Raw genomic sequence first — 22648 nt, forward strand, 5'->3', positions numbered from 1 at the left:
AAAACACTTTGTCCATCCTTATAAAATGATGATGAAGCGCTCCGAGCGCGTGCAGTTTGGCATTTCAAAAAGGCACGTGGAGCACCGCCGTGATTGTGGGGAGGAATAGATGGGGGTTGCTTCTCTTACCCTGAAGCGAAACCCACCGACGAGTTTCTTCGCAGAAGGCGGCGTGGGGGGCTTGTGGGGGCGCCGCTGATGCCCTTCCTCGCCAAGCGAGAGGCTCGAGGAAGGCGGCCAAGGGAGCGCGCCGCCCCCGGCCTGCTGCTTCCCTGCGTCTTTAAGGCGCAGGGCGGGCGAGGCGAAGGAGCGAACAAAGCCGGCCTGGCCCGGCCGTGGGAGGGGACTCGGGGTGCGGCACTGCGGGCGGAGCTCTGGCGGCCGTGGCCGCCGCCCCCTCAGTCCATTCAGAGCCGGGGCCAGAGCGCCCTTCGCAGCTGCTCGCTGGCTCTCTCGCTCGCTGGCTGCACGGAGGGGCGAGGAGGAGCCGGCTGCCGTCGGATGCGGCGTCCCTTGCTTCCAGGTCCCCCTCCCCCCGCGCGGTCGCCTGTCTGTGGGCGGGGGCGGGCCAAGCCCAGGCCCCTCTCCCCCCGGTCCCGTGCGCGCAGCTGAGGCGGCGGGAGGCTTCGCTTTTCTGAAGGAAGGCTCTCCTCCCCCTTGTCTCCCCCCGCAGAGCCATGGGGCACCCCCCGCTGGAGTTCCGCGACTGCTACCTGGACAGCCCCGACTTCCGAGAGCGGCTGAAGTGCTACGAGCAGGAGCTGGAGAGGACCAACCGCTTCATCAAGGACGTCATCAAGGACGGGAACGCGCTCATCGGCGCCATCCGCAGTAAGTGCGGGCCGCTTCACCTCACCTGCGCCGGCCGGGCAGAGGCGGCCGCGGCCTCCCTCTTCCCCTCCGTCTCCTTGCAGCGTTGTGCGCCGGCGGAGCTGGGTTTTCGCGGCCCCCAGAGGAAAGGCGTCGCTGCTGCCTGGAGCTTGTCGAAGCGCGCGAGTGCGGGTGGCCCGGGGTTTGGAGAGGCGAGGTGCCGCCGGCTGCTCAGGTGCCCCTCGGAGCGGCGAGGGGGCAGAGCTGGGGGCCGGAAGGGGGCTGCCCGCAGGCTGCAGAGATCGACCGGGCCGGTCTGGGCGCTCTGGAGGAACGGCCGGCGAAGCCTCCCTCGCCTCCTTGGCCAGGGCGTGTGTCAGAGGCCCGGGAGCAGCAGCTGGGCGAAGGCCACCCAGGGGGACCCGTCAGATGGGCTTTGCTTCCAGGGTTGCCTCTCCTTAAACGCGCAGGCGGGTGGTGAAGCAAACCGCTCGCCGCCCTGAGCCAGCCCTGCGTTCCCTTCCCTGGCCTCGTCGTGGGCCAAACCCAGCAAGGGCTCGCTAGGGTTGCTGTGGGGATGAGTAGGGCTGTGAGATGGTGCCTCCTCCTGCCTAAACGTTTAACGGCCCCAGCCACACGGGCACTGGGATGTTTGTTGGGCCCTTCCTGCAGCAGGCTGAGTGGCGCCTGTAGAGACCTTGTGGCCCTGGCGTCGGAAGACATGGGCTTCTCTGCCTTCGTGGAAGGGTGGTCTCTTGCAAGGAACATTCTTTTGTAGAAAGAGGCCGGCGTAGCTGTGATGCCACATGGGTGCTACCTGAAAGGCCTCCGACAGGCAGGCATTCCTTTGTGAATTGAGCCTTGGTTTTCCCAGCAACGTTTGAGTGAGTAAGATGGAGTCGAAAGGGGAATTTCTTGTTTGGGGTAAACAGAATCCGAGAAGTGCCAGATTTGTATGATCTTCAATGGTGGCTCCAGACATCAGTTTCTTAACAGGCGCTGGTGATCTCGGGGAAAAGGAGTGTTTATATTTCACACGTGGGGTGCAGAGGTTGTCTCTTCTGCAAACCCGCATGCAGAGCTTGGGTTATCCGTGTGCTTACTGGATGGATAGAAATAAATGGTCATCCTTCTGCCTCCCCTTGTAGTTACTGAGGCTCTCAAAGCGGTTGATGACACAAAAGTGATTCAAATAAACCAGGAATACTTTCCAAACCCACCCAGTCCCATCTGTAAAATCATTGCATGCTGACTCAGTCCCATCTTCACACTAAACAGTGAAACTTGATTTAAAGGCTGCTTTTTGTCTAGCTTCCCAGTGTTCTCTCAAGTTGTGGAAGGTCCTTCTAAGGCACCAGAATGTCCAAGAAGCCCGTATTCTTGGTGGCTCCAGATGTGAGCAGGGCTGCCTCTGGTGATTATAAGGTGCAGGCCTTAAGGCTTGTACTGTATAAACGTGCACTGACCTCTGCACGTAATGATAAACTCTGTGCAGGAAGGTGCATGTGTCTTTTAGTGCAGGGAGAAGAGATGTGTGAAATGATCGTTTTATGTAGAAGTCGCTCACCTTATGTTGAATTGAATTAACTAGAAAGTTGTGTTATCCACAGTTACCTGGATGTTGGCAAAATGAGCTGCGATTGCCTCAAAATGAGGGGATTGCCTCAGAACTCAGGATGTGATGAATTCCTAGAAAGCAGGCATGGGTAATTCAAAGCAGCGGGGAAGTTATGGGGCCTGCTTTTCACTCCCACCAACTGCTTTGCGCTGTGTTCCAGTTAGAGATGTGAAGGCCCAGGGGGAAATACGGGAAAATTTGGAAACAACCCACTTTTCTCCCCAAAAAATTGGGTGAAAAAGGGACCCCCAAGTATCTCCCTGGTTTCCTTCTGGCCTTCACATCTCTGGGGTTATTGGCAAGGTGACCAGTGGGTTGTCTCTATTCGGGATTTCTTACTCAGAGAGGGTTTAGGAGTTGGGTAGCATAGCTGGGGTGACTAGACATCCCGAGGCTCTCGCATCAGCAGAGCTTTCAAGTTAGGCTGACACAGAACTAGGTCAGCCTTCCCCAACCTGGTACCCTCTAGATGCTTTTGACAGCAACTTCCCTTGGTCCCAGCCAGCACCTCTGTGCATTGCACCGTTCTGTTTTGTCCACTTTGGAGACAAAAGGATATTTTACATTGCATTTATATGCAACTGAGCACAACCCCATTGACTTTGTGCAGGAGTGAGTGGGGCTTCTACAGTTGTTTATAATGGAGGCATTTTGTGTGTGCTGAGGTGGATGTCCAATGTTAAGCTATATGTAGATGAGGTATGGGGCCCAGTTATTCGGAAACATAGGCTGCTGTCCTACACACCTTTGTTTGGGAATAAGCCCCACTGGACAGGGAAGATTTGCTTTTGAGCAAACAGGATGTACAGGATGTGACCGCTAAGCAGTGTAGCTTTACACACAATGTATCTCCGCTCAACTATAAAATAATTACATTAACACCCAGTTTCCCTTCATGATGTGGCATATAGTGCATTTGAAAAAGGACAAATATAACTATCTTATAGTTCAGTGGGGCAGTGTATGCTTTGCATGCAGAAAGGCTCAGGTTCATTCACCAGCATTTTCAGGAAATATTTCCATCTGAAGTCCTGGGCAGCTGCTACCAATTAAATCCAGGCTGAGGGATGTGGGTTTGTTAGGGGTTTGTTTTGCAATCTGTCAACCAGGCATGAATGGCAGTACAGAGTTCCAAGCAAGCACCCTGAACTCCCATGCAAAGCTGGACCTATTGTAATCAAAGCTGGACCTATATGCTCATTTTTTTTTGCAAAGGATTAGCTTGCAGTTTTTTGGAAAGGCCTCTTGCAATGAGCTCATCTCTCTTGTGTGTATCTTGGAACAGTATATCAAGCAATACAATTGGAGCCATCCCATCAGTTTACAGCCTTAAACTCATAGGTGCAGCGGGAAGGAGTGCATGTGCCATCTGAGCACCCCCATGGAAACTTAGACCAAATTAGCATAAATGCAGAGGAGCTACAGCACTCGGTGGCCTCTGCAACTTGCATTTACATTTAAGTACTTTTAAAATCAGTTTGGTTGGGGAAATCTGTTTGCAGAACTGTTATTTAGCAGATATTTGTGGATTGTGCCCTTTGATTGCATTTGCTGATAGTCACTTTCCCCCCCAGTGACCTGAATATTTTAGCCATAGATGCTTGACTAGTTGAGAGCCAGTGTGGCGTAGTGGTTAGAGTGTTGGGCTACGACCTGGGAGACCAAGGTTCGAATCGCCACACAGCCACGAAGCGCACTGGGTGACCTTGGGCCAGTCACTGCCTCTCAGCCTCAGAGGGAGGCAATGGTAAACCCCCTCTGAATACCTCTTACCAGGAAAACGGCTTACCTGTTCATAGGGTTGTAGTAAGTTGGAATCGACTTGAAGGCAGTCCATTTACATTTTTTTGCTTGACTAGTTAGTGAGGCCAGAGTGGAGCATTAGGACACTTAAGCTGCAAAGTAAAAACTAAAAAAGAGCTATTTCTGCCACTACTGCTTCCTGCAAGTAATTTTGGGAAATACAACATTGAGAGACAAAGTTATCTTCTGGGCAAGCAACCTTCCCGAACAGAGTTGGCTGGAAAAGCTGGGGTTAAGCTAGTTTTTACAGACATGCCATTTCATCTCAGTTGCCTGTATATTTAAAATATTGGCAGGTTTTTGCATGTTCCATACAATAAAACCAGCAACTTTTAAAGTGTGCAATTTTTTTTTGCTGCCTCAGTTCTGTGCTGTGTTTTGTTTTTCTGTTTGTGCTGCTGGACTTTGTTAAATGTAGAGATGTGAAGGCCCAGTAAAAAAAACCACCAGATTTTTTTTTTTTAAGAAAAGTGGTTCCCCCCCCATCTTTTCCATTTTTCAGGAAAAAGCCTTTGGGGGGAGGGGATGGGAAAAACAGTTTCTTCTTTTGTTTTGCCAGTTTATGAGGAGCAGGCAAAAAACAATTTTAAAAAAACAGAAGAAATCATCAACATTAACAACAAAGAAAATTATTTATGTCTCCGCTAATCCTCCACAGTGTCAAGCAGACATAAAGCATCCATTCCTATAAAAAGAACTGGAAAAAAAGGTGGGGGGGGGGGAACCAAGATACAACGAAACATTTTAGTCATCATGCTAAAATGAAACATTCCATAATCCATTTTTTCTTCATTTTTTTTCAATTTTTTGAAAAAACAAAACAAAAAATGCTTTGGAAGAAAATGTTTTTTTCAGAATTTTTCCAGTTTTTTTCCGGGCCTTCACATCTCTAAAGAAGAGTAAAGATACCAGAACTGCCCTTGCATTCAGTTTGACCTTCAGCCTGGGATGCTTAAAACGCAAACGCACACAGCCTAAAAATGTGCAGCCTCAACACTCCTGCGTGAAAAATAACAAGTGAAACCTAGAACTGTTTACCTCCATTACGGAGGGGAAAACCTACCAGGGCATAGAAGGAGAGATTTCTAGGGCTGAATGGCCACTCTGTAATTCTTCAAGGCATCCAGCTGTAATTAAGACACAAGCGTGAAGTCCTTGCCAGCCGTCTGTTTCTTGGCTCATGATAGTCTGAGATAAGGCTTTGCCTTTAAATTCTTTGCTTCTGCTCTCAGGAACAAAGTACGTTGGTGTTTCCTTCTGCATCCTCGGACTGTCAAGAGTAGACCACTTGTCTCAAAAATTATTTTGTGTAAGGAAAAAAAGATGACCTGAACTGCCAAGTGCTATGTGGATACAATTACTTACTTTCTGGTTTTGCAGCAGCAAATGGAAGCTTCAAAGTTTTCCTGGCCACGCAAAAGCAAATCCTCAGCAGGCTTTTCACAAAACTCCAGTTAGAGCCTGTTGGACATGAAAGAAAGCCATAATATTTAATTTCCCGTTGGAGATGAACTTTTTTTGAGCAGTGTAAATCAAGAAGCATCTCCCAATGTTGAGAGATGAAGGCTGCTGGTAAACCTGTTCTGAACATGGGCAGTGACTTTTCTTTTTCAGTTGAGCTGTGTGTTTCACTGACCCTAGGGCGAAAAACATACAAATATTTTTAGGACATCTTTTTACAAGACAAATTCAAATTTATTCTGGGGCAATTAAATGATCCCAAACAAAACCATGTGTGTGGTTCCAGAAGGGTACTTAATCCCTGCCTCTTTGGATTAGCTTTTATTTGAAATGCCCCATTAGGTAATTCCCCCCTCCCCCTCCAATACCTTCAGTTGGCTGGGACTATAAAGCACCCCATTCCAATACGTAATTTTGTCCTCACTCTTTTTGGTCTTCAAAAAGTGTAATGCACTGAAGTCTGCTTCCCTGGATCACTTCTTGGAGAGAGAGAAATTGGCCCTGTCAGCCTCCCAACAGCAGATCACAAGAATTCTTTTTGTCTTTTTTGCCTGCGTAACTTTTAGTTACAGAAAGAAACTAAACTGTGAGGAGTGAAATCTGGGGGTGCTCTCAGCTGTCCAGTTGTAAACAATGGCCCAGAAGGAGTATGTTAGACATCTGCTTCTTTGTAAAGTCTGTAATGTAAGTGTGCTCGGGGTAGATCGTGTCCCACCCCAGTTCGTAACAGTTAAAGTTGGCATTTGTACTGAAGTCTGATTCAGGCCTTCATGGAGGAGGAGGGCCGGGTTGGTGTTGTCTCCGCTCGGTTGATCTCTGTGTGCCCAGTATACTGTCTGCAAAGGGGCTCCTGCTGGTGCATAGCTATGTGGAGTGGTGTCTGGGGCCCATTGGCATTGGTGGAGCAGAAGGCGAGGGGCCCAATCAATAGGTGAAGCCAGCATCAATGACACGTAGAGCCAACGACATAGCATGTTTGGACTTTCAAAAAGCTTTTGACACAGTACCTCATCCAAGACTCCTGAGTAAGCTTAGCAGTCATTGAGTAAGAGGAGAGGTCTCCTTGTGGATCAGAAACTGGCTTGGAAACAGAAAGCAGAGAGTAGGGATAAATGGGTAGTTCTCCCAATGGAGGGAGGTAGAAAGTGGAGTCCCCCCAAGGATTGGTACTGGGACCTGTGCTTGTGAACTTACTATTATTGTTGTTGTTGTTGTTGTTGTTGTCATTTCTATACTGCTTAATATATATAAAAATCTCTAAGCGCTGTACAGAAGATAAAACAGCAGCAAATATAAAAATATACAATAAAACCACAATACAAATGCATACATAATACAAATTAACAAGTAAATATTAAAACAATTGCCTTGCACTTCTCCACTCAACATAACGTTCAAACCTCCTGGCTTTCACCCAAGGTCCAATACACACAAATCGCCCCCAAAGTTCATAAATGATCTAGACTTAAGGGTGAGCACTGAGGTCTGCTGCTGACACTAAATTGGTCGTTAAAACAAAAAGGATCACGGAATGCTCCAAAGGGGCCTTTCAAAACTGAGTGAATGTGGGGCAAAATGGCAAATGCAGTGTAACGTGAACAAGTGTAAAGTTACGCATGTTGGGGTAAAAAATCTTATGCTCATGAGGTCTGATCTGGCAATGAGTGACTAGGAATGAGACGTTGGGGTCGTAGTGGACAGCTTGATGAAGATGCAGCCAGTGTGCGGCAGCTGTGGAAAAAGGCAAATTCCATGCTAGGGATCATTAGGAAAGGTATGGAAAAGAAAACTGCTAATATAATGCCGTTGTATAAGTCTATGGTGCGCATGCATTTGGAATATTGCGTACAGTTCTGGTCGCCTCACCTCAAAAAGGATATTGTAGAGTTGGACAAGCTTCAAAAAAGAGGATCAAGGGGATGGAGTGACTCCCCTAAGAGGAAAGGTTGCAGCGTTTGGGACTTCTTAGTGTAGAGAAAAAGCGAGTCAGAGGTGACCTGAAAGAAGTGTATAAAATCATGCATGGCGTGGAGCGAGTGGATGCAGGTAGGGTCTTCTCCCTCTCTAACAGCAGAACTCGTCCAGTGAAGCTGAATGCTGTGAGATTCAGGAGAGATAAAAGAAATTACTTCTGCACACGGTGTATAGTTAAGCTATGGAAGCTCCCAGAGGAGACGGTGAAGAGAGGATTGGCCAAATTCATGGAGGATAATGGTATCAAAGATCACTATCCACAACGGCTATGTTCTGCCTCCCCAGCATGCTTCTGAGCACCACTTGCTAGAAACTGCAGGGGGTGGTTGGGGGGAACTCTCAGGTCCTGCATGTGGGCTTCCCACTGGGGCATCTGGTTGGCCACTGTGACAACAGGACGCTGGCCTTGGTGGGCCACTGGCCTGATCCAGCAGATAGCCTCTTCTTATGCTCAACTCATTCTAGTTCTACCCCTGTCCTCCTCCTCAGGCAGGTGGGGGCTGGCTGAGGGCAGATGGAAGTTTGTGGGGCAGTGCCCCTCCCACTTGCTCTGATGGAGCAGCCTCCACCGGCTCTAGGTACATAGGTCCTCCATGCACTGCCCCCACCCCTGACCCAGTCACATTGAGCTCGTAGGCACCCCTTTGCAGACGCCATGCTGAATGTGTGTGCATTAAAGGAGTGGGGACTGTGGCTTGTTTCCTCCTTCATGTGCTTGTCCTACATGTGGAGCAGGTCTTGAGGAGTTCTTGTTGAGGAATTTTGGAATAAATAATGAAAACGGGGGGAAACTGTATAAAGCCTAAAATAAAATAAAATAAATATTTCAAGGAATATCCCTCGTCCCTTCACTAGAATAACTTGTAATAGAGTAGCTTTGTATGCATAGAATAATTTGCAAGTTTTGGAAGCTTAGAGTTTTCCTCATGGCTTTTTATTGCTTGAGCTTGTCCAGGATCTTTATGAAATCAGAAAGTGGAAACAAGTGAGTTATGTTAGAGGAGCAGTCCTAGAAATACCACCTTTGTGTGAGATTTCAGAATCTTGTTAGCAAAATCATTACGTGCTGAATCTAGGCCAGGTGTTGGCTGATATTTAACTGAGTGTGGGGATTCCTGCTCACAGTGCAATCCTCTGCATGTCTACTTGAAAACAAACCACTGCTGTGACCCCCTGTTTGTAGCTGAAGGGCAGGCAAAGTCAGTTTGCTTTGCCCGAAAGGGCTTCTTCATTCTGTTCAGTGCTGTAGGAATGATGGTTGCTTACTGGAACAGTATAATTTTTACCTGTTACCTCCAGCAGGGATGAGCAACCTATAGCCCTCCAGATGTTGCTCAACTTCCAACACCCATCATCCCTGACCACTGGGCCTGCTGGCTTATGGGAGTCCAGCATCATCTGGAGGGCCACAGTTTAGCCACCTCTGACCTATAGTTGGCTAACCTGTGGCCCTCCAGATCTGACCTATAGTTTGGGAACGACACTAAGAGAAAGAAGAGCACATATTAAGCGTTCAGTGTGTTTCATCAGCATTGCCTCAGTAATCCTTCCATCAGCCTGGTAATGTAGGCTAGTATTCTCCCGTGGCTGAGATAAAAGGGGCTTTTCAGAGACCCCTTAATGCAAGTGTTTAGATTAGATCTGACCTTGGCTTTTCCTAGCTGCATGTTTTAATCATTACAACATCTGTATTCTGATCCTTAGTCCAAAGATCTTTACAGTGCATTTGCAATTATAAGCAAAAGCAACAATCAAATAAAACTAACCAGCAATAAAACTAATATAAAGCAATTGGTATTAAAAGACATTTTAAAAAGTCTTTGCCTGATAATGAAAAGGCTTCAGACTTGGCACTGGGGGAAGATTCCACAAGGAAGGTGCCACCACTGAAGTCCCTTTCCCCCTGCCTTCCTTCAGAAGGCAGAGAACTTGGTGGAGAGTGACCTTTAAACTTGGGGCAGCTTTGTGCATGACAAGGTACCACTCAGGTACCAAGCTGCCTAGGACTAGCACCTTGAACTGTGCCCAGAAAAAGACCAAAGCTGGATGGAGATGTTGCATTCGAATGATTCTGGTTAGTAGTCTAAGTGCCATGTATTGAACCAGCAGGAATGTCTGCAGGCTTCACTCTTGCGCTTCAAGAAATGCTTTGAACCAGGTATCTTTATTATTCATTTATTTATTACCCATCTGGCTGGCTGTTCAGCCACTCTGGGCGACGTACAAAATAAAAACATACAAATACATTAAAACATTAAAAATCTCAACAATAGTAATAAAACCTAACCCACCCCAAAAGCCTGCCTGAAGAGCCAGGTCTTCAAGGCCTGGCGGAAGCGCATCATAGAGGGGGCATGGCGGAGATCATTTGGGAGGGAATTCCACAAAGTGGGGGCCACAATTGAGAAAGCCCTCTCCCTAGTTCTCACCAGTCTAGCTGTTTTAACTGGTGGGATAGGGAGAAGGCCTTTTGAGGCTGATCTTGTTGAGCGGCATCCCTGATGATGTTGGAGGTGCTCCTTCAGGTAGACTGAACTCTGGTCTTGTCAGCTGTCTTTGCTGTTGATAACTTCTGGAAATATATTCAGTCAAGGTGAAGGAGGCAATAAATCAGATGTTGAGAAAAGGGCCCTGTATATCTAGAGTACCAAAACTGGCTCCTTCCTCCCGCAGTTGTCTTGTTGGGACCACAACTTCTTATTTAGAAAGATTTTTTCAAACTGCTTAATTACAACTATCTCTAACATAATACTATCAATAAAACACAGCTAAGATCTGAAAATTTATAATATATATGCATTTATTTTCAGCCTCATTTATATCTGTGTTTTAGTAACAATTGTTTTATTTGTGTGTGTATCAGAGCTTGGAAGATTACTTTTAAAAAGTAATAAATTACAGTTACAATTACTTGGCCCAAAAAGTAGTAATTACCGTTACAATTGCTCTGAAAGTAACTGATTACTTTACTTTTTCTCAAAAGTAATCACTACAATTACATTTCAGTTACCTTTTTTAAAAAACTCCTACAAGGTGCTGGCCTTGGCTGCTGCACATCTAAGAAGCCTAAAACAATATTAAAAATAAACACACACACACAGGGGGTAGTAGAATAAAAAAATTTATCCATAAGATTAACATAATGGCATAACAGAATCTCACATCCCCCCAAGCAATGAAGATACCCCAACTCTTGAAATCAAATTTTACACTTGAAATGCTTTTATAATATGTTTCTGTTATGTCTCAAAAGAACAAGATGCTCAAAGAGCATGTCAGACAAGGAATGTCTTTTTACAGTCATTACGTTGCCACCAGTACTGAACAGGCGTTCTGCTGCGGCGCTTGAAGGCATGCCTGTGTTGTGCTGCAAAAAACACCGCAGCACACGTGGAAAGCCATGGAGTGATGACACTTCCCTGCTGGGAGACCTCAGGTACCTCACCAGTTCCTCCTCAGCAGTGTCCACTGCTGACTTCTTGCCCTGGGGCAGAAAGTTAAAGAAGTCATCTGCTAAGTCATCGCCTTCCTGGTCTTTATCTGAAGACTGATCACTGTCCTCATTAAGTACACCCATCTTTATTTCGGCTTTCAACAAGGCTTCCATTGTGTATCTAAGAAAGAGAGAGGATATGTTAACACATATATGTTAGGAAACCATCATCTGCTCTTCATTTCCTGATGCTTGTCATGTCCCCTGGTTCAGGGTCCAGCCTGAGCCTGTGGATGATGACATGGAAGGTAGGAAGGTGACCAAGTCACCACACTCATGGGGCAGCACAGCAGACCCTTAAGGATTACCTGCAGCAACCCAAGGTTGTGATGAGGAGCCCCAGGAAGAAAAGGCCCAGCCCCTGCCTACCACCTTAAGCCCTCTGATGCCTCCCTTGAGACAACATTTCCCTTGGAGTAATCCACCCAAAGGGCTTCCCTAATGTCCTTACTTGTTGGTATGGGTGGTGGCCTGACACGATTCCAGCCGATCTAGTTTGAAGCGAGGGTGTACGCAGGCTGCCAGAAGAAGCAGATCCCTGCCAGATCCCCACCTCTCAAGGGTTGTCTGCTGCTGCTTCAGCATTTTGGGAGGAGGGGTGTCATGCATTGGTTCAGGAAGGCCACGTCTCCTTGCCTTTATTGCTTCTTCAATTGCTCTCAGCTTCTCAGGGTGTGCCCTCTGAGGAAGAAGAACAAAGCAATGAATCCAAGAAAAAATGGAAGAGGAACTTCACAATTTAAACATAAATAGACAATGGACACTCTTTGAGGACCAGCATGACAAAGGCTTACCTCAAAATGTTTCTTCACATTGGATGAGGAGGAAACAGCTGATCTCAGATTTTTGATCCTTGGAAGGCAGTAATTGCATCGTACAACAACATTTTTCCCACTCTGGCTCACAAACGTACAAGCTTTCTCAAAGCCAAACCATGGTACTTGCTGTTCTGCAGATGTGGCTGTGGGCAACTGGCACTGCTTCATGCCCTCCTCCTCCTCGTGCACAGGGCCTCCTTTCTGAACCTTACTTTCTAGTTTTGCCTCCTCAGGATCAACAAGCTGTGACTCAAGTGGCCGCACTAACTGACTGCTGCTCTCAGCAGCAAAACCTGCAACAGGCGTCTCTGTAATAAGCAAGAGATAATGCTCCTATATGGGTGAACTTCAGCTGTGATGTGCCCCCATCTCTTCCCCATGCTGCAAGATCCCCAGTCAGAGTGGAAGTAAGCAGGTCGATAGCACAATTAAAAGAGATCCTATTTGCTCACTGAATAACCCTGCCTGGGCCAGTCTAACCTACTATCTCACAGGGTTGTTGTGAGAACAAAATGAGACTAGGGTTCAAATCCCCACATAGCCATGAAGCTCACTGAGTGACCTTGGGCCAGTCACTGCCTCTCAGCCTCATGAAAACCCTACTCATAGGGTCACCATAAGTTGGAATCAACTTGAAGGCGGTACATATATTTTTTATTTTGAATATGATGATTATGATAATAAATATGCAGCATTTCAAATTAATTCTGTATGAGAAGCATTCCATGCCAAGCTTGGAAAACCAAGGATGAGGTATAAAATGTAGACAAAAATACTTTTGACAAAATGCCGTTTATCTTTTATATATATATGAGCCTGGGTAGGGAACATTTAATCTAGCCTACTTGCTTTCAGCAAGAAGGGTTAAGTGCCTTCAGGCTAGGGCAGTCACCAGAAGGCCACAGCAGAGACAAAGGAGCCTAGTGTTGTGGAGATGTTAGATGGGAGCGTTGGGGAGTAAAGATGGAGGCTCCTGAAGGCTGCAATTCTAAACACACTTACTAAGGGATTAAGCCCCATAGAACTCAACAGGACTGACTTCTAAGTAGATATAGTTTGGACTGTGCTGTTGGTAAACCTTGACTAGGGTTCTTCTGCAAAGACATCCATATCCAAGCAGGGTTGGCAACCCCCTGCCTGGAATACCCTGCCCTTATCTTTTAATGTGGCTGTTCCAAATGTTTTTACAGATTTGACCCTTTACTTCAGAAAGAGGTCTGAAAAATGAGTAAGAGTAAGAAGTATCTTTTAAAATTGTTCTTTTCAATTCACTCTTGAATGAACATCACACCTAGGGCAGATCCACACCATTCCTTTAAAGCACATTCAACACCCATTTGAAGCACATGAATCCCACCACAGAATCATGGGAACTGCAGTTTGTTAAGAGTGGTGAGAACTATAACTGTGAGGGGGAAATGATACTTCCCAGAATTCTTTAGGGGAAGTCATGCGCTTTAAATGCGAGTTGGATGTGCTTTACACATATTGTGTGAATCCGCTTAATAAATTTTGCCTGCATGTAAATTGTTTTAATTAATTTTTCAAAATGAAAATAAGCTATAAAGTGTAGTGGGTGACCATGGGCTACTCACCATTTCTCAGCCTATCTGCCCCTCAGGATGAAAACAATGGAGAACCATGACTACCCCAAGTCATACTTAAAATGTAAAGGAAGTATTGTACAACCATAGTATGCAATTGGATACTTATAGGGACACAGCATGACAAAACTGGGCGGAAGTAAAAGTTCTACACTTAGGAAAAAGAAACCAAATGCACAGTTATAAGATGGGGGATACTTGGCTCAGCAGTACGACATGCAAGAAGGATCTTGGAATTGTTGTTGATCACAAGCTGAATATGAGCCAACAGTGTGATGTGGCTGCAAAAAAGGCAAATGCTATATCAGGCTGCATTAACAGAAGTATAGTTTCCAAATCATGTGAAGTATTAGTTCCCCTCTATTCAGCACTGGTTAGGCCTCATCTTGAGTGCTGTGTCCAGTTCTGGTCTCTGCACTTCAAGAAGGATGCAGACAAACTGGAACAGGTTCAAAAGAGGGCAACAAGGATGATCAGGGGACTGGAAACAACGCCCTATGAGGAGAGACTGAAGGAACTGGGCATATTTAACCTGGAGAAGAGAAGACTGAGGGGAGATATGATAGCACTCTTCAAGTATTTGAAAGGTTGCCACACAGAGGAGGGCCGGGATCTCTTCTCAATGATCCCAGAGTGCAGGACACAGAATAATGGGCTCAAGTTGCAAGAAGCCAGATTTCGACTGGACATCAGGAAAAGCTTCCTAACTGTTAGAGCCATACAACAATGGAACTAATTACTAGAGAGGTAGTGGGATCTCCGACACTGGAGGCATTCAAGAGGCAGCTGGACAGCCATTTGTCGGGAATGCTTTGATTTGGATTCCTGCATTGAGCAGGGGGTTGGACTTGATGGCCTTATAGGCCCCTTCCAACTCTACTATTCTATGATTCTATGAAAATATTTATATAAGCATGACTATCAAATATGTTTTATATAACCTGTAAAGACATTTATAGTGCAATCCTATGTTTGTTTACTCAGAAGCAAGTCCTAATGTATTCAATGGGGCTTACTCAACCAGGGAAAACTGCAGCCTCAAGTGATAAGGAACTTGTTCTTTTAACAAGTCCTTTAAGTTGAGAGCTTATCCCAGTCTGCGTCTGTGTTGGAATTGCTTTTTAATATGTTTTTAATTTTTTTCTTAAAAAAATGTTTTTAAAGCTTTTAAAAATGTTTTTAAAGATGTTTTGTTTTAATATATTTTAAAGTCTGTTTTTATGATTTTTAAAGTGTTTTTAGTGCTTTTGTTTGCTGCCCTGGGCTCCTACTGGGAGGAAGGGTGGGATATAAATAAAATAATAAAAGTAAATAAATAAATAAACTTCATTCATTTTTTTAAAAAATGAGTATTAGTTTCCTACATAATAAAAACTGTGATAAACCCTGCCTAATTTCTTTAAAAATAGGGTTTGAGGGGGAGAGATTTACAACACAAACACAAGTCTGCACTTTACTCACAATCATGAAAGGGCGGGGTTGCAGCCAGAGCTTTGAAAAGTTACTTTAAACTACAACTCCCATCAGCCCCAGCCAGCATGGCCACTGGATTGGGCTGATGGGAGTTGTAGCTAGAGCATGATCTGTTTAAAAAAAAGTTGTGCAGGGGGGGTTTACGTTTTGGTGTATATCTCGGGAATTAGACCACCTAGAAACTTTTTTTTTTTTAAATTGAAGCGGAGAGTCCAGAGAGTAAGGGGTGGTAGCCAGAGAGCCGGAGCCCCCCCCCCAAACCCAGAGACTCCAGCCGAAAACACACACACCGGGGCACACACACACAAAAATCATCGTCTCTCACCTCCACAGCTCTTCGCCATTCTGCCTTCCTTGCCCTGGCTTTTTCCTCCAGCGTCCATTTTTTCCTCTCAGAGTCAGAAGCTAGTAGGCTCCCCCTGCCTATTCATCTCTTCTGTCGTGCCTCCTAACACAGATCACGAGGGAAGAGACAGTCTGCGCAGAGGTGCAATCAGTGTGAGGCACATGTCTTGTGTTAACCAATCACAGCCAGGAGCTGACTTCCCCTTGTTCCCTCCCCCAAGTAACGTCCAACCTAACATGGAAACGTTAAAGTTGAAGCTGAAAAGTAGGGAAATTACTATTCGTTCCATTACTTGCCAAATGTAATGGAATTACCCACTCATTATTTAAAATTGTAACGAATTAAAAGTAACTCGTTAAAAATAACAAGTTACTTCCAAGCTCTGGTGTGTATATATATACACACACAAACAATTAGTAAAACACAGATAAAATGAGGCTGAAAATAAATGCATATATAAGGCACAAAATGAAGTGCAACAAAATTTAGGACACGTGTATTGTAAAACCAGCATAAAACCATTCATAAAATTCTGCCTTCTTCATCATAAAAGATGCCTTCTTCATCAATCCCCTTACTTGATGAAACACAAAGTTCAGCCAAATGCGTTTGACAAGAGTCCCTTTTATCTTCTGCCCTTTGTAGTCCATGCCCATTAAATCACAAGGCCACTGAAGAAGACTCTTGGCTGTACTTCATTTCAGCATGTATGGGCATTGATTTAATACTGTAGGCAGTGATTTTTGCTGGTTTTACAATACATGTGTATTAAATTTTTGTTCCCCCTCATTTTGTGCCTTATATGTGTCCCTTAACTCTTTCCTGAGCATTGCGTTTTTGTTACGGTCGATTCAAACTTTTCAGTTTCTGTCAAAACAACCGCCTTTGTGCCTCTTGTAAAAGAGAGCAGCTTCTTTGCCGTCATCTTCTGTGCCGTCATCTTCTGTGCCTCCGCTCATTTGCCTCTTGCAGAGTCCAGGCTGTCCAGACTTAAGTAGAAGTTGTTTAGGACAGGACTTCTAGAGGTATCCCGTATTGTTTTACTGTTTGATTACATTATTCTTAAATTGGTTTTAGGTATTTTTAGGTGATGTTTAATTGTTTTAATGTTGTAATGAGTTTAATTCTATTTTAAATGTAGATTTTTATATGTCCAAATTATATGTACCTATTTTTAGTTGTAAGCTGCCCTGAGTTCCAGTTTTGGAAAAAGGGTGGGGTATAAATAAAGATGATGGTGGTGATGATGATGATAATGAGATCCAGTATTGTTGATGAATTGATGCTCTTGGTCAATGTGGGATGCTCAGAAACTGGTTTGTACGTTAAGGGGCAAGTGCCTGGACTTCCCCACTCTGAAGCTGCACGTGTTGCAGCCTAGGATGGAAACAGTTTTTCAGCACTGCTTGGCAGTGACCATGCAACCCATTGCTATGAGTGCTGTGGAGCAAGCGTTTGATCTTGGAGGCAAATGTGTGAAATCGGTCAAGGGAGAGGCCCAAATAAAGTCCAAGAGTATGAGAGTGCTCCCCTCCCCGATTCATTGTGGGTTTTACCTCTAGCTGAGCTAGGACTGGCATGCCAGCCAATTGGCAGGTCAAATATTGACTGCCTATTATGTGACGGCAGTGAAATATTCCAAGAATGCCACTGGGTAGATGGCAGCTTAACGTGTCGTTTTTAACTAGTGAGCTTCTCGGGCACGAGTGAGATCTGCTCTTGCTCTGCAAGCGTTTGGGGCCAAATCTGCAGCATGGTAAAGTGTCTTGGTTGTGCTGCTTGACTGCTATAATGCGGGCACAAGCAGCCACTGGTGGGGGAGAGTAGCCACTGTCTTAGACTGCCCATGACTCCCCCTTTCAATCCCTGCAGGGCTGGCGGTGTTTGAAGAATGGGCTCTGTTGCCTCCTTAGCACAACTGCCTTTAAGCACTTCTTGGTTTTGTGTTTAAGCAGTAAGCTCTTTGTTTTAATTTCATTTCTTTTTTAATTTAGGCAGTGGCTTTTATCCTGGAATATCATTTGGCTTAAAGAGAAGGACTGTTCAGTTATAGAAACCTTTCCCAATGTTGTTAAGTTAAAAATAATCATGACAGTTAAACAAAGAGGTTGTGTCATAATAGAATGGACTGCCTTCAAGTTGATCCCGACTTATGGCGACCCTATGAATAGGGTTTTCATGGTAAGCGGTATTCAGAGATGGTTTACCATCTCCTTCCTCTGAGGCTGAGAGGTAGTGACTGGCCCAAGGTCATCCAATGACCTTGATGGCTGTGGGGATTCGAACCCTGGTCTCCCAGGTCATAGTCCAACACTCTAACCACTACACCACACTGGCTCTCTGTGTCACAATAACTTCACCTGTCGACAAAAGGACAGTAAAGAGGGGGCCATTCTTGCCTCCCTCGGAAGGGAGTTTCAAACCCTAGGGGCAGCTGCCGAAAAGGCCCTATCTCGCATTCCCACCAGTCGCACTTGTGACGGTGGTGGGACTGAGAGGAGGGACTCTCCTGAAGATCTCAGGGCCTGGCTAGGCTCATATAGGGAGATATGGTCTGACAAATAGCCTGGGCCTAAGCCGTGTAGGGCTTTATAGGTCAAAACCAGCACTTTGAACTGTGCCCAGAAACAAACTGGCAGCCAGTGGAGCTTTTGCAACAAAGGAGTTGTATGATCCCTGTAGCCAGCCCCAGTTAGTATCCTAGCTACCGCTTGTTGTACTAATTGAAGTTTCCAAACAGTCTTCAAAGGCAGCCCCATGTAGAGTGTGTTACAGTAATCTAAATGAGATGAGATTGGCACCAGCCTGGAGTAGGGGTCCACAACCTCTTTGGGCTTAGGGACATATTTGGAAATGTAAAGTTTTCATGACCACCACAAAAAACCCATTTCGCAGAAGAAAAGGTAGTGATGCTCAGAACACCCCCAAAACAGACAGACAAAAAGCAGGCAGTGCCCCCAAAACAGGCACTCCAGTCAAACAATCAGAACCCCCAAACCTTGACCTTTTAATAAAAATTGGCAAGTGCGGGGGGGGGGACACCTCTGGGCACAGCTGATCCCAGGAAACCTGAAGGCTGAGCAAGCATGTCTTTGTTCTGAAAGTTTAGGTAGGCCCTTGGAGCTAAAAATAAGTGTGTGCTAGATTGCCCACCTGTCGTCTGCTTGGAGGACGGCAAGTGCATTTTTGGCACATTTGGCCATTGCTGTGGCAGTGTGGTAGCCACTGGGGACTGGGGGGGGGGGCTTCCTTGTGGTTTGGCTCCAAGTCCAAGTTAGTCGGCTGCTGTCAAGTCTGAATGAAAATAATCTCCTCTGAAGGAAGCATAGTGGTGTGCTCCCAGGAGATACGGAAAGGGTGAAGCCACGAAAGCAGGCTTGTGAGAGGAGAACCACATGCATGTGCTCAGCCGAAGATGAGGGGAATGTTGGAAGCAGCTGTTTGGTATGTTTTCCTAGCAATGCACATAACTTGTGTTGGTTTTAGAATCCAGCCCATGTGCTGTTGGCTAGATCTGCACTGGGTGTAATATCTCACTGACTCAACTGCTTCTCATGGAGTATCGCTCCAAGCGCTTTGCAAGGGGAAGGTCCCAGGGTCCGTGCCAGCTAGGGCTGAGAGAGACCCTGTCTGAAACCCTGGAGAGCTGTCAGAGCACAAGTGACGGCCCTCCATTTCTCATGTGCCAGAGCCTCTAATGCCACCTTCTGTACGGGCAGAGTCTGTCCAGAGGAGGAGGAGGAGGAATCTTCTTGATCATCCAAGATGCAGTCTGCTGTTGCTCTGTGTGCCAAATATATACCGAGTATTGGATCAGCTTTTCCCAACTTGGTGCTCCCAAGATGCTCTCCCGAGGGTGCTCTTCCTTCATGCTCCCTCGCTGTGTCTTGGGCTACCTTCCCATCCAGCTCCCTGCGATGCCTCCCACTACTTCCCCCCCTTCTTCTTTTATGCCAGCAGCGTGAGGCTGTTCCTGCCCCTGAGATACTGCCTGGAGCTTGCTCACCCCAGCTGGCTTTTCACTTCCCTCCAATGCTGTTTTGTCTTGTCACTGACCCTTTTCTGTGGAGCAGTTGGGCATACATGTCTCAAAGGATTCTTTCTGGGGGCACAGCCATGCCTGGGAAGGTCTCCACATGTGGCTGATCATAAAAGGCTTGGGAACTCGAGTCTGGAGAACATGGAAATTGTGTGGTTGCTTGTGTATTTCCACCCATCCACTGTGTAAAGAGTACAGATCCCCCCCCCCCAAATATTAGCCCAGTCTGCACCAGGGATCTGTCTCTTGGCTTTTTACCTGTAATGCATCCTGAGCTGCAAAAACAGCCGTAGTTCAGGGCCAGCCTGTGGTGCATAGTGAAGGTGTTTGTGGAATCCTCCCGCTGGATGCTCAGACAAGCCTTCTGTCTTGTGGAAAGCAGAAACAATTCAGTATGTTCGAAGTCATTTAGGCTCCCAGTAAGAGCAAGTATAAATGGGCACCTCTGAATTCTGCCAGCCAGTGAGTGTGAAGAGAGTGATTTTGCACCCAGTCATTGGCAGCTTCTCCAAGAGATCAGGCACTTTCTCTCCCCCCTCCCAATCTTTCAACAGCTCCAGGCAGGGGCTGACTTGACTGCAGTTGATAAGCGGGCACGGAAGCCTTGACTGTACTCTGCTGATTTTGTTTTAGGATAAGACCCTTAGTCCACAAGGCAAAGCAGTTGCTAAGATAAAATGACTGCATGTGTTATGTGTTCTGTTTCTTGGTATGGAAAGCCTGGTGTTCTTAGACGCTGACTGTTCCAGTCTCTCTCTCTCTGTACGAGGGCACTCACCAGATAACTTTGCGCTTGTCCTACTTCCTAGGCAGGGGTGAGAGGTGTTAGAAGTTTTGAGTCTGGCATATTCCATCCTACATCGTTATTTGGGAAGTGGAGCAAACCCCTTCTTTCCTGAGTTCAATGATGCCCCTTGTCAGGCATTGTTTCGGGGTGGGGGAGAAGACTGGTATACTGGGAGACCGGTGGCACCTTTGTTGTAACTAAAGCAGGAGATCCTGTGTCAGATTCTCCAAAAACAGTATGAGCCTCTGCAGCCTGCAAGACTGACTCTCCGAATGTCCATTTTGGGCTTTGCCATTTAGGAAAAGTGGGGTTGGCTCCTGTTATTAGCTCATGATCGCTCTTAACAAGGTATCTTGGTGATGTGCAGCATGTGGGGCCTAGCGACACTTGCTCAATGCAGCTGCATTGGAATGTAGAAGGGATTGATTCAGAAGTCATTCACGTGGCTGTAACTGGAACAACCTCTCTCATGAGTAGTGACTTCCAGAACCACTGGACATTGAGAATGCAATGGGATTAGGTTGTCTGAATTGTGGGAAACAAGCTGGGCTTCCTTTGCAAGGCAGAGAATGAGGTATATGCTAACAGGCTGCCTGTTGCTTTGCTGAAATTTGTGCAAGCCTTCCAGGCTGTGTTTGTCTGCAGAGAACAGACATTTGTGGCTTGGACATGCTGTGCTGTGGGTGGCCTTAAAAGGCCTGAGATCCCCAGCGGGGAAGGGAGATGTATCCAGCCGGGGCAAGCGCATTTTAAGCCAAAGCCAGAGAAAATGGCCTGGCCCTTTTGAAGCACCTTGTGTATCTGCAGCCTAGTTCCACCCTTAAGCAGGGAGGCTTCAAGGCAAGGCTGAGAGCCCATGGACTCCTGGGTAAATTGCACCCTCAGAAAGTCTCCTGGTTTAGAAAAAGTTGAGTCGGTGCTTCTCTGTGATGTGCAGAAACATGGAGAGTGCCATGTCATGTTCCTCCTGAACTCTTTTGGCCGTCCTCTATCAATAATGTGAAAAGAAATTGCACCTGTATGTTATGCAAAGCGGGCGGGAGAGCAGCATTCTCAAGGGTGGTGCTTTGTTGGGTGTCCCTTTACCGTTGTGGAGGCCAAGGGGTCTCTCTGCGTGCTCTCCCTTGGATTCTGGTGGCCATCTCCTGTGGTCTGCCCTCTGCAGGGGGGCTTCCTAGGCAACTGCTTTTCCTGCCCCCCCTCCTGCCCCCATGGCTGCCCCAAATGGGGAAGCTCCTTCTCTGTAAGTGAAGTCTTTTTCCTTTTGAAGAGAAAAGCATGGAAATATGTTCTTAAAGGCAAAAGAAACAAAGTGAGCAAGTGCATGGGTCTTGGCGTTCCATAGCCAGCCTCCCCAGCTTTCAGTTAAAGCTCCGGGGAAGATGTCATGAGGCAACTCCTCCCGTGGAGGTTTTTTCAGCGCAGACAGCCAGGGAGTTTATAGAATCCTGGAGAAATTATTTTTTTTTATTTTATTTATTATTGCATTTATAGCCCACTTTTCCTCCAGGGAGCTCAAAGTGGCATACATGGTTCTCCCCCTCCTAATTTAATCCCCGCAACAACCCTGTAAAGTAGATTGGGTGAGAGATTGAGACTAGCCCAAGGTCACCCAGTGAACTTCATGGCTGAGTGGGGATTTGAACCTTGCTTGTTATAAAGAGATACCTCCCCACTGGCCACCGCACAATGATAAAACTTACTTTAAAGCTCACCCTCCCCCCCCCCCAAAAAAAAACTGAAGAAATTTTGAAGAGATTCTCAAATCCTTTGAGAATGAGGCAAAAACCACTTGAGAATGAGGTAGAAGCCACTTTCACAGGGAATTTATTTATTTATTATTTATTTATTTATTTTCATTTCTAGACCGCCCATAGCTAATAGCTCTCTGGGCGGTGTACAAAATGAGATTAAAATACAATATAGAATAAAATCAGTAACAAAGGAACACATTAAACTAAAAACATAAACATAAAGCATTAAACATTAAAATGCCTGGGAGTATAGCCAGGTCTTAACCTGGCGCCTAAAAGAAAGAACCGTAGGCGCCAGGCGTATTTCCTCCGGTAAGCTGTTCCATAATTTGGGGGCCACCACAGAAAAGGCCCTAGATCTAGTAACAGTCCTCCGGGCATCCTGGTGAGTTGGTACCCGGAGGAGGGCCTTAGATACTGAACGAAGTGAACGGGTAGGTTCATAGCGGGAGAGGCGTTCCACAAGGTATTGCGGTCCCACACCGTGTAAGGCTTTATAGGTCAACACCAGCACCTTGAATCTAGCTCGGAAGCAAATAGGTAGCCAGTGCAAGCGAGCCAGGACAGGTGTTATATGTGCAGACCGATTGGTCCTCGTCAACAGCCTGGCTGCCGCATTTTGCACTAGCTGAAGTTTCCGAACAGTCTTCAAGGGCAGCCCTACGTAG

General features: G+C 46.3%; 1 protein-coding gene across 2 annotated transcripts in view; it reads left to right on the forward strand.

The window, feature by feature from the left end:
* Positions 1–368: 368 nt before the first annotated feature.
* The window catches only part of OPHN1 (oligophrenin 1), a 210483-nt gene continuing 188203 nt past the window's right edge, over positions 369–22648 (forward strand). For both annotated transcript variants that reach the window (XM_061598304.1, XM_061598305.1), the window contains exon 1: positions 369–831. In XM_061598304.1, the coding sequence (XP_061454288.1) occupies positions 678–831 (154 nt within the window). In that variant the 5' untranslated portion in view covers positions 369–677. The remainder of the gene's footprint in view (positions 832–22648) is intronic.

The sequence above is a fragment of the Rhineura floridana genome, chromosome 16, assembly GCF_030035675.1.
Source record: "Rhineura floridana isolate rRhiFlo1 chromosome 16, rRhiFlo1.hap2, whole genome shotgun sequence".
NCBI lineage: Eukaryota > Metazoa > Chordata > Lepidosauria > Squamata > Rhineuridae > Rhineura > Rhineura floridana.